The 12675-nt window shown below is 32.5% G+C and overlaps 2 protein-coding genes across 2 annotated transcripts; one reads left to right on the top strand and one right to left on the bottom strand.

Moving 5' to 3' along the window:
* Positions 1-9442: 9442 nt before the first annotated feature.
* Positions 9443-10419, top strand: CCM_07960 (uncharacterized protein; the record flags this gene model as incomplete). Its single annotated transcript, XM_006673100.1, has 2 exons — positions 9443-9656; positions 9779-10419. 2 exons carry the CDS (start codon positions 9443-9445, stop codon positions 10417-10419), a joined length of 855 nt encoding a protein of 284 aa, XP_006673163.1.
* A 664-nt stretch (positions 10420-11083) lies between these two features.
* Positions 11084-12675, bottom strand: CCM_07959 (GIY-YIG catalytic domain containing protein; the record flags this gene model as incomplete). Its single annotated transcript, XM_006673099.1, has 2 exons — positions 11084-11275; positions 11773-12675. The coding sequence occupies 2 exons, from the start codon at positions 12673-12675 to the stop codon at positions 11084-11086; spliced, it is 1095 nt and encodes a 364-aa protein (XP_006673162.1).

The raw sequence follows: 12675 nt of genomic DNA, 5'->3' as shown, positions 1-12675 counted from the left end.
GAGTTAGGTTTAAAGAAACTAATCCTAATTACTAATAGAATTAGGTAATAAAAAGATATACTAAAAGAGTATAATTAAACTAATTAGCTAAGCTAAAAAATAAGTATAAGAAAAAAGGAATTTCTTTTTTTAATTAAAAAAGAATAAAGTAAAAATAGCTATAAGTTTTAATATATATTATTTTTTAACTTTACTATATAAAATTACTTTTAATTATAATTAATTATTTAATATTTATATTAGTTTATTTATATAATTTATAAAAGTTATAAGCCTAAAAAGTAAATAATAAAAGATACTTTTTATTATTTAAAACTTCTATTTTATTTATAAACTTATTTAAAATATATAAAAATATTCTTAATCTCTTTTTCTCCTTTTTTTAATATATTAACTTAAAAAATAATAACTACTTTAGCCTATTCTAACCTTAAGCTTAAAGAATTAAAATAATAATATAAATAAGAACTTTACTTTAAAGCCTATATATCTTTAAAATAAGTTTAAGGTTATATAGACTTAAATTAGCTTTATTTTAATAGTAATTTATACCTAAAGCCTTATAGGTTTATTTAGCTTTAGTATAAAAATAAATACCTAAGTATTAATTATATTAACCTAAAAATTACTTATAAAGAGGTAATAGATTTTTAAAAAGAAATAATAACTATAGTTAAAAAGAAGTAAGAAAATATTAATCTAGTCTAAGTCTAGGTTAGTATTATTATAAACTTTAAACTCTTTTTAAAAGTTTAAAAAACTATTAAAATAAAGGTAGTAGAATTAAGAGCTATTTATAATTAATATACTTTTAAAGATATTCTTAAGGAATTAAAGGTTATTATTACCTTAAATCCTAAAAAAGTAAGGTAAAAAATAAGAAAAGAGTATAAGTAAATTATAACTATTAGAAAAATAGTATTAAATAGACTAAGTTAGATCTAGATATAGGAAAAAGTATACTAAATAGTATTATTTTATTAAATTCTTAATATAAAAGGATTAATAGCTATTATTAATTTCTTAAATATAATTAAAAAGAAAATAATACTTAAATAAGCTATATTTTTAAAAAAGGATTTTATTAATATAGGTATTTTACTAGGGAATAATTTAATATTAAATTAAACCTTATAAACTACTATAAATATATTTAAAAAAAATATAAAGGAATTAAAGTATAAAAAGTTAACTAAGAATACTTTCCCTATATTAGATAATAAATAAGGAAAGAAATCTAAAAAGTAAAGATATAACTACCCTTATTAAAAGAAAGATTAAACTTACTTATAAAAGCTAAAAGAATACTATATTATTTAAAAGATATACCTAGGTTCTTTTAAACTAGATATAACTATAAATAAATTCTAAGCTAAGAAAATTAAAGAAATTATAAATAAACCTAAATAGGCTACTTTTAAAGTATTTATAAGTAAAGAAAAGTAGCTATAAAAGGAATATAATATATATATTCTATTTAAAAGTACTTTTAAACCTATAAAGAATATATTCTCTACTATCTATAAAAACTACTACTTATATTATAAAAGTATACTTTTAGATAATTATAGTTTATACTATATTATAAATAATAAAAGCCTCTTTAAGCTAGATTCTTATAAAGAGTTATAAAATATCTTAGTTAAGGTTAAAAATTACTAATCTACTATTATTAGTATAGAAATAAGAATTATAAAATATATCTTAACTACCTTTAATAGGCTAGGAATTAACCTTTATTTAATAAATATTTATTATATTCTTAACTTCTATATAAATTTAATTTTAACTAGTATCTTAAAAGCTAAAACTAGGCTTTAGATTAATAGCTATAATAATACTTTAAGGGAAGGTATACCTAAGAATAATTACTATATAACTTAACTATATAAGAAGGATAATATTCTATTTTTTAAATATAAACTAATTTAATAACTAAAAAAGCTAGTATTTTAAAAAATAGTCTTAAATACCCTTAAATATAATCTTAATTATATATTAAAAGGAATATCCCTTCTTAAAAAGGGGGATAGTTATTTATAATATCTATAATTAAGATACCTTAAAAAAGAATTACTTAAGGCCTTAATTTAAGAATTAACTAGTAATTAAATTACTAGAATATAATATCTAAATTATAAAGTATATAGTATTATTTTAATAGAAAATATTATTAATAAGGAAACTAATAATATATTTACTATTTAACCTTTTAAAAGAATTAAGTAGGATTTATAGGAATACCTTTTAAGTTATAATAAAATAAGTTTTCTTTTTATAATATAAAATAAATATACTAATTTAATCTATTCTATTCTAACTACTTTTAAAAATACTAAAACCCTTTTCTTTATAATTAAAAACTTTATAATATAGATTAAAAGGTAATTTAACCTTAAGGTCTTTATTATAAAATATAATAATAAAAAGGCTATAATCTATAAAAATACTCCTATAAAGTATTAAAAATAGGTAAAAGAATTAAGAATTAAGATTAAAGCTATACTAATATATATCTATAAACTAAATAGGTTAAATAAAAGATCTAAAAGGATAGTTATTAAAAAAATACTTATCTTAATAATATCTTTAAGACTACCTATAGCCTTATAGTTTAAAGTAGTAAAAATAGCTACCTTCTTACTTAGAAATAGCCTAAAAAAAGTATATAAATATAAATTACTATTATAAAAGATAAATTTATAATTTAAAAAGAGTAAATAAGGTATTAAGTATATAATTAGTAAAAAGATTAATATAAAAGGATAGTATATATATAGATATTAAGTATACTCTTTTAATTAAGAATAAGAAAAAAGAGTTAATAAAAAGAACTTTAAAGTATACCTTAAAGGATATATTAATTATTTAATTAGTTATATAGTATTAAACCTATACTAAATATAGATACCTTAACTTAACTATATTATTATAATAAAGAATATTAAATTTAATAAAAATATATTCTATTCTTTAGAAATAAAGGATAAGGATAAGATTACTAAGTTAGAACTAAAGAAGGAGATAAAGTCCTTAATAGAAATAGAAAGTTAAAATCTAACTATAGAATTTAGACTTAAATATTTTCTCCTAATAACTTTATAAGATACTATCTTTAACCTAAATCCTTAAAATAAGTTATAAGATTTAAATAAATCTAAATAAAGTAGTTATAAAATATAAAATACTATAATATCTAATAAATATACTATATAAACTTAAGAAGTAGACCTAAGTAATATTAGAACTTTAAAAAGTAATATATTATCTTTAATATTAAAGGTAGAAATTAAAAATAATAATAATATAAGAATAGTAATAGGTAATAGGATAGATAATATACTTTTATTTAAGGATATATTAGAACTATTTAAGGATATAAGTTAAAAAAAAGATATTAATAATTTAGCCTTAAAAATAAGAGAAGATAACTAAATATATATATATTTATTTAGCCTTTAAATAAGACTAGAATTATAAGATTTATATATAGAAAATACCTAGAAAATAAGAATTTAGCCTTTTATTACTTAAAATAAGAAGATAAGTCTATATTTACTTAATAAAGATAAGCTAATAACTTAGGAAAAGCTTATTAAGAAGGATTATAATCTATATTTATAGGATATAGTTATAAAGACTTTAAATTATAACTAGAAATTTAGAAAGTAACTATAAAAAGCCTAATCTTTATTCTTAAAGAGACTATTTATAGAAATAAAAGGATTAAAAGGAAGATTAAAAATAGCTAGGAGTTAATATAGAAAAGGATAAAATTAGCCTTTATTATACTTTAATTACTAAAGACTATTACTAAAAAGAAAAAGTATATAGCTAATCTTTACTATATTAACCTAAAAAAATATAATAATAAAGAATTATAGATATTATTTATAATACTAAAATATATATTCTAAAATAAATAATTAGATAATAATTAGACTTAGAATATTAGAAAAGATAAGTAACTATACTATATTAATAATTTACTACCCTTACCTTAAGGGTAGAATAAAATTAAAAGGTATACTTTTAAAACCTAATTTAGAGAAGTAGGTCTTAATAAAATATAGGCCTTTAATAAAATAAAGACTTAGACCTATATATATAGAAATATTAAAAAGGAATATACTCTACCTTTTAAATAAGTATTTATATATAAATTTAATACTAATAAAGTTTTAATTAAGTATAAAGTATAAATCTATATATAAGGGGATTTATAGCTAATTAATAGTTAAAAAGAAATATATATAACTATATTAATAGTATAAACCTTCTAAATAATAATAGTACTTATAGTAAAATATAACCTTAATACTTAATAGTTTAATATTAAAAATACCTTTTTATATACTAGTAAATAAGACTTATTAAATAAAGTCCTATATAGGCTATTATTAGGATTCTAAGAAATAATAAATTTACTAATAGATTTTAAAGAAATAGACTATAATATCTTACTAAATTAAGCATTTTATAGGTTATAAGACTTACTACTCCTCTAGTATTTAGAATTTACTAGTATATTAATAGAATTAGGGTTTATATAATATAAAGAAGAATTATATTTCTTTTTTAATAAAAAGAAGTTAATATATATTATTTTCTTTATTAATAATATTATTATTCTAAATAAGAAAAAAGCTATAAAGAAAAAGAATAAATTTACTTATAAGCTACTTTAAAAATATAGAATATATAATTAAAAAGAGGTATTATAATTCTTAAAAGTTAAGATTATTTATAATTAAAAGAAGAAAATAGTATAGCTCTCCTATAGAGTATATATAAAGAAGATTATAGCTAAGTTTAAAGTAATTAGTTTTAATTAAGTCTAAACTTCTTTACTATAATAGTAATTTACTAAAAGAATAAAATAAATAATACTAAAAAAGGTAAAAAGATACTAAGAGATTATTAAATTAATCCTATATATATTAATTATAATAAGAGTAGATATTATATTTATAGTATTAATACTATCTTATTATTTAATAAACCTATTTTAAATATATTTTAATATAGCTATTTATATTATTTAATATCTTCTTAATACTAAAGATTACTATATTATATATAATAAGAATAAAAAAGTAATTATTTTATAAATAGTAAATAATACCTTATATACTAATAATTTAGATATAAGGAGATCTAGTTAAGAATTTATTATAATTCTTTTTAAAGAAATTATAGCCTAGAAAGTATTATATTAAAATATAATAATAACTTCTACTATAAAAGCTAAGTTATTAGCTCTCTAGAATACTATAAAAGAAATAGTTATACTTAAGTATCTTTTCTAGGAAATAGATATTATTCCTAGACTACCTTATAAAATTTTCTATAATAATTAATAAATAATTTATCTAATTATAGTTAGAAATTAAAGAATTAATACTAAATTATAATATATTAATATTTATTATTTATAGCTTTAATAAGAATATTAATATAGATTATTTAAAGTATTATATCTTTTAATAAAAGATATATTAATAGATAGATTTATAAAGAACCTATTACTATAGTTATTTATTTATTTTTAAGATTTAATTAAGATTATAAAGTTTAAAAGTAATAAGAGTTTAATTTAAACTAAAACCTAGTAATAATATCTTTAAATACTAATAAAAAAAAGGGGGATAAAAGATATAAAAAAGGTATAAAATAATCTTATTATTTATTAATAAGATTTTTTACTAGATAATTTATAATAACTTTATATTATTTTAATTTAGCTAAATAAGTATTAAATATAATTTTATATCTATAGAATAAGCTAAAAGACTTATACTTACTTATAGTTACTATTATCTTAAAAAAGGTTTAAGTAGAATTCTATTCCTTTTTATAAGCCTTAAAACCTATTAAAGTCTAGTATTATTTAGTAGGAAAAGCCTTAATTATAAACTTTTTTATAATTTTTAATAATATAAAAGTAAAGGAATTTATTTTATTAATAATTAAAAAACTAATAGCCTTAAGATTATCTAGAAAGTTAATTTTTATAGCTAGAAGTTAAGATAGAATATATAAAAAGAAAGGATTCTTAAAAGACTTAATTAGAATATAATTAAGAATAAAAGGATAGAAAGAAAGTATAAACTTAATAGCCTAATACTAAGTTCTTTTTATATAATATTTAAAGTAGTAACTTATTAGCTTACTATAATAAAGAGAAGTAGTATTAATTAAGGTTATAATATAATAATATTTATAACTTTAAAGGTTTTCTATAAAAGAATATATATATATTATATATAGGACCTTATAAAGACTATTAAGAGTATATATAGTAATTTAAGTTATAGCTATAAACTTTTTTTAGGTTTTTAAAAATACTTAAGTATCCTTTTTAACTAAACTAAGAATAAAGAAATAATTATTAATATTATTTAAGCCTAAAGAGGTAAGGAATAATATAATAATATTATTTAAGTCTATATTATTAAGATTAAAAGTTAATAAAAAATAAAATAATTAAAAAGAATAATATATACTTTTAAAATTAAATATAATAAATATACTATTTACCTCTTAAACCTCTATAGGAGTTAAAAGCTAAGACTACTTTACTAGATTTAAGTTATTAATACCCTATAAATACTTTAAAGTAAAGATAGTATATTTAAAGTTAAGAATATTATTAAGATTAGAAGTTTCTTTATAAATAAAAGAAAAATAAAGATAAAGTATATTAAAGATAATAAATAAAGGAAAAGAAACTAGCCTTTTAAAGGATTAAAAGTAGTTTAAATACTTCTATATAATTATTAAAAGTACCTTACTTTATATATTATAATAAGATTATATTATTAAAAAGTAATATACTATTAAAGCTATTATTACTTTATTTTTAAATAATTAAGGAAAATAATATAAGTAAGTTAATAAATATAGGAAGAAAAAGAGAATAAAGTAATTATAATAAGATTAAAAAGAACTATATATATAAAAGACTTAAATATTCTTTAATTTAATAAAAGTAGTTATAAAGGATTAATTTATTAAAAAATACTATTCTTAATTAAATTTTAAAATACTTCTTTAAGGTAGTATAAATAAAAGAAGAAGGAATCTACTTAAAAGGTATATTATAATTTAAATAAAGATTATAGTATATATAATTAGCTAAAGATCTACTTATAATAGAAAGCTAAAAAAAGATAATAATATATAGATAAAGGAGTTAAGTTTAAAGAAACTAATCTTAATTACTAATAGAATTAAGTAATAAAAAGATATATTAAAAGAGTATAATTAGGCTAATTAGCTAGGCTAAAAAATAGGTATAAAAAGAGAGGAATTTCCTTTTCTAATTAAGAAAGAATAAGGTAAAAATAGCTATAAGTTTTAATATATATTATTCTTTAACTCTATTATATAAAATTACTCTTAGTTATAACTAGTTATCTAATATCTATATTAGCCTGCTTATATAATTCATAAGAGGGCTTGTTGATCGACCAGATATGGCGCTTCTGTCTCGTTATATGGGTAGATGACACGGCATTCGGGTATTTCGGTGGACTGAGGGAACCCTCCAGCAGCCAAGTACGGGCGCATCTAGCATTACACCAGACTCAGGAACGGGGATCGCTTTGTGAGCAATCCGATCGCCCTTTAAACTCCACTTTCAGGGTGCTCAGGGCCGCCCGAAGGGTAATGCCGTAGCGGCGATCTGTCCGCTCCGGCAAGCCGACGACGAAGATCTTCTCAAACTGCACGAGCGCGACCGATGCAGGAGGAAACCCAATTTGTCTGCGTTGATGAAGACAGGAAACTGGAGACTCACCCCGAGCGTAGCATTATATGATACAGGGCTCCTTTCCGCGCAAGACTAGAGGCGGCCGGAGGTCTTCCGGCCACTTCAAGGAAGATAACAAGCGCGCAAACCGAGGTTAGTTGGATTGGCCATGAGGAAGAAATTGCTGGATCATGTTGTGGGTGTGGGGGAAGCACGGGACGTTTCCAAAGAGGCCAAGGCGGTATCGAGACAAGAGCTATTAACCCTAAGAGTAGACGAGATTAGCTATGTAGATCTCGATAAAGAAAAGGGTACAAAATACTAATCGACAATCCCGGAGACACGGAGATGCTCTGAGGAAAGGGTCTATCCCCGCCTTTAAGCGCTGTGTCTCGGTACGCGCTGAGCCTGATTTATCATTTGAGCAACGCCGGCCGCCCCCCTGCAGGCCTGCAGGGGGCATTTCCGGTTCTGAAAATACATGCGGTCATACATAGGGCTGTGGCGATCGTCCCGAGTTTGGCAAGGTGCCCGACGACGCCTCTAAAAGCCGGGTTGCAGTTTGACTTGGTTTTCATGGAACACGGTACTATTCACGGTCACATAGGTAGGAACATATGTATTATTCTTATCATTCTTATTATTTACTGTTTTATTTATTTCTAGTCTTCGTATTATTCTGCTATTTTTCCTTCATTTTCACCGTCTCCTTTGAACCCCCTTTTCCGTATATACATACCAGTGCACAAGCTTCCCTAACTGCCCAGACTTTCTTTTTGCCACTATCGGTTCAGAAAACCAGGCTGCAGGGGCCAAGACCGATTCTGCATCGAGAACCTTGCTACCGCGTCGCAACTAAAGGAAGTTGCTGTTCTGCTCGTCGTGGTTGCGAACCAGCAGTACTAGCGGTCAACGCCTCCTCGTTCCCGACTTGTAGTAAGTGAATCTTTTTTCATACCTTTTTTGCCTTATTCCCCCCGGGTTCTCGTTGCCAGCATTTCTAGCCGCGCGCCTTGAGTCTATTGATAGAGCAGCCCCCAAGGCAACTCTGGCACCCTGCTCAGGGCGGGCGCAACTGCCAGCGCTTTGGTTGGTCAGCCCCATCGGGTCGCGCTGCTCATGCACTGTGATGATGACTCTTTTTTTAAACTACTTGAAGATGGGTCTTGCTGCGCTCATTTTCACGCAAGAGTCTGTTTGGAATAAATAGCACCACGCAGCGATGGGGGCTGTAAAGGGAGCAGATATCCCGATGTCGCAAGTGCAGCAGCTATCAGTTCCACTCAACCTGAACGGCCGGCTTCCACCTGACGAGTACTATTCGCCGGTTTATTTGCCCCTCCGGTGACGGAGTGCATGATGGCATCGTTCCGAAGCCAAGCCCGACAAGCTGCAGCTCCTCTCCCTCTCATGACCCCCTGTTCAGTGCTTGTCCAATGGCCTCAAGTCAGTAGTTTTAGTTCTCCGAGCCTGTGACTCCACTCGTGATCGGTGCCTGGCTGCAGAAGTATGTAGATTAGCTTGGCTCTTGGTATAATGTCCTTGGCACCTCTGCGGTTGTCCTGTCTCGTTCCCCGACCGCCCTCACCATTGTCTTGGACCTCACAATAAACTTGATCGACTTCCTCTAGCGCAAAGGGGTGACTGTACTCTGGAAAGTTCAAGAGGAAATTTATAGAACCTGAAGCCATGCCGACGCTGATGCAGTTGCTCGTGTCGTTGCTGATCCTGGCACACACTACAGCGTGCGAATTCACCAACCCTGGAACGCAAAATGAGGTTTTGATTCTCGGACAGCCTCTTAATGTCACATATCGGGGAATAAAGTATCAGAACTATTCCATTGCCCTGTGGCAGCAATTTCCAAAAGGAGGAGGAGCAATTTTGGGTCCAGCCATCTACGGTACGTTTCGCAGCCCGCTTCCTTGTCTACGTGGATTACCCTCCATACCAGCCAGCGGCAAGGCACACAAAAATGAAAGCCATGTTTTGCATGCTGATACTCGTAATATGCTTCATCAACAGAGACAAGAGGTTACCCCTCCAGCGGCTTTGCGTGGATTGTACAGCTGTACGACTTTGACCTAGACTACTCCGACAGGTTCTTCTTCTGGCTGTTTGAAGGCGACTACTCGAACCAGGGCTACCCTAGCGAGGTCGGATCAATGGTGTCTGGCTACTTTATAATTTCCACGTCCAAGACGTCCGCCTCCCCTTCCCCCTCGCCGAGTGCAACGGCCACGTCTACGACAACGACGGCGGCGGCGACGGCGACGGCCACCAGCCAGACAAGTGCGACTCCCACGCCACTCGGCGGCCAAGGCCTATCGACTCATGCCAAAATTGGAATCGCCCTAGGCGCCCTCGCTGCTGGTCTCGCACTCATCGTCGCAGTTGGGTTCTTCCTGCGGTATAGATGCCAGAAGAAGAGGACAAGGCCGGGCGTATCGGGCAACAGCGTTTTTTATTCAACACCATACTGCTCGCCAGTACACCCGGACACTGACTTGTTATACAAGTCCCAAGCACCGGGTACTGAATTGCTCTACAAGTCGCACGTCATGGCCTCGCAGGCTCCGCCCAGGGTAATGACACACATGTCAGGTTCCCATCCGGCCCAGTACGGTCGACAGGTCAATCGAGAGCCGGTCGAGATGGGTATATAATGAAGGCCAATGAAAAACGTCAACAATGCGCAGCGCGAGTTGAATTCGGAGCCGTATGATAAGAAGGGTGAAACCAGCCGTGGGTGTGTTGGTCTGGTTTCCCTTTCATCGAGGGTTCTACTATATCGAGGCGTGCCGCTGCAATTGCGTTGGCGCGGGACGTCTTGCGCCGTTCCATCTTTGATAGAAGTCGTTTCTTATAAATTTGCATTTACACAGCCGGGAATGAACAGATTGGAGCTTTGGCAGGCATGGCATGGCGTCTCCCGTACGTAACAAAGGATGCAAGTTTGGCACATAAAAAGACAGTCTATTAACCTAACAATACAAACCAAAAAAGAACTCCAAGCGATAAACTTTCCGCCTTCACTCGTGAATCGCACCAATTCAGGGGCTGTTTCCCAACCCCTTCTCATCGCCGAAGCTGGTTGCCGCAGACAGCGGCCGCATGCTGCTCGCGCAGGCTCTCATGCGCCCGCGCCGCCTCCCGAATACTCTTGGCGCGCTGCTTGTCCGCTCTGAGCTGGCACTTGGCTCTGAGGACGTCCTTGTACTGCGCGTTGAACTCGTCGCGGAGGTCCGCACTTGTGGTTGCGGCAGTAGCGGCAGTATGTGCCAGACGCTCGAGAGTCTTGTGGCTCGCAGCGCTGGCTTTGGCGCCCTTCTAGGGCGTCTTGAGACCAGCTGCGGCCGCTTTGTAGGCCGCGGCTGCCTTGTCGAAGGCGGCGTCAGCTTCGGTGCACGCTAGGGACTGCGCGTGGATGGACGAACCCGGGGTGTAGCGGAGATCCTTGTCGACGTCTTCGCTGTACTTGCGACGGATGACCCGATTGACTTGTGCATTCTTCTTCGTGTTCTTTTTGTTGGTCATTGTCGGAGTGGAAATGAGGTAGAATAGAGTCGATGCCAGGTAAGCTGAGATGACTGGGCATCTGTAGAGAGAGAGTTGCGTGGAAGAGGCCGAGGAAGCACATCCATTTATAGAACTTGACGCTTATAGAAGAGGCGCGCAGTATCGGCACCTATCGACTATGTTTCTTTGTTCCCGAAATACTCATCGTGGCATTGCGGCTATAGGTGTTTGGGGGCCGCGGCATTGTCCGCGGCCGTTTGCATAGAAGTTCTAGGACTCGCTCCTATGTCCACCGGGAACAAAGAGTCCTTTGAAGACTGGAGGAATCGGCAGCCCCTTTGAGAGCCAGATTCTTTCGACGATAGAGAGCAATCGATCTTTGAGCAAACGCCGATACGAGGCACACAAGGTATATTTCTTTGTCGAGCCCCATCTCGGCTTCTTGGTGGTGTGAATCAAGGCTGTGCGGGTATAGCCGCCTTTCTTCCTCGCTTTTTGACAGTGAGAAGCTTCTCGACCTCAGCCTCGCCGCGCACCCGTAAGGTCAGTTCCTTCATCATGTCGCCCCAGCGCACCTCCCCACCGCATGACGGACACATGCACGTCTGCGGCAGCACAGCCTCGTCTTCCTCACCCGCGAGCGCGTGTCTGCTCCAGCAGTCCAGATGTCCCATGGCCACGCACTCCCCGTTCGGGCACATAGCATGTAGCCCCTCCCCCGACGCCATGTCCTCGCCGCAGTGCACGCAGCTGCCCTCCTTCTCAAACGCCACGACGTCGCGCGCCTTTTGCACATACGCCCTCACCGGCGCGTAATCCAGCGGCAGCGCGTGAATGCCCGCCTTATCCTCGTCGTCCTCGGCGCCCAAGATGCCCGCCGTGTCGTCCACCACATCAATCCGCACGCGCAGGCCGGGTCGCACCTCGGCGCCCGTCTTCCTGAGCCACGCCGCCCAGGCGCGGTGCGCCTCGACGGCGAAGAAGTGCAGCGTCAGCGGCCACCGCGCAAAGCTGGCGACGCCGGTCAGCAGGTGGATGTTGGACACGACGGAGCGCATGCTCAGCGGCGGGCGGCGCGGCCGCCCGTTGCGCTTCGTCCGCGTCGCGACCGCCAGCCGCGCCTCGGACGGGATGTGCAGCGAGAGGTGCGGGTTCGCGAGCGCCCACTCAAACTTGAGTGCGGCCACGGCGCTCGGGAAGCCGGAGACGAGCGCCACCATCTCCCAGGGACGCAGCTTGTCGCGCGCGGTGCGGGCGGCGCCGCCCTTGGTCTCGCCGTTGTGCTGCTTCAGACGACGCGGCGGGTTCGGCGTCGAGCCAATGTAGAGCGAGGCATGGCGGATCGTGGATCGCAGAACGTAGACGGTGTATAATGCCGGTAGGGGCTTGTGTAGGCTGGCCAT

The sequence above is a fragment of the Cordyceps militaris genome, assembly GCF_000225605.1.
Source record: "Cordyceps militaris CM01 unplaced genomic scaffold CCM_S00006, whole genome shotgun sequence".
NCBI lineage: Eukaryota > Fungi > Ascomycota > Sordariomycetes > Hypocreales > Cordycipitaceae > Cordyceps > Cordyceps militaris.
This window is presented reverse-complemented; position numbering and strand designations above follow the sequence as displayed.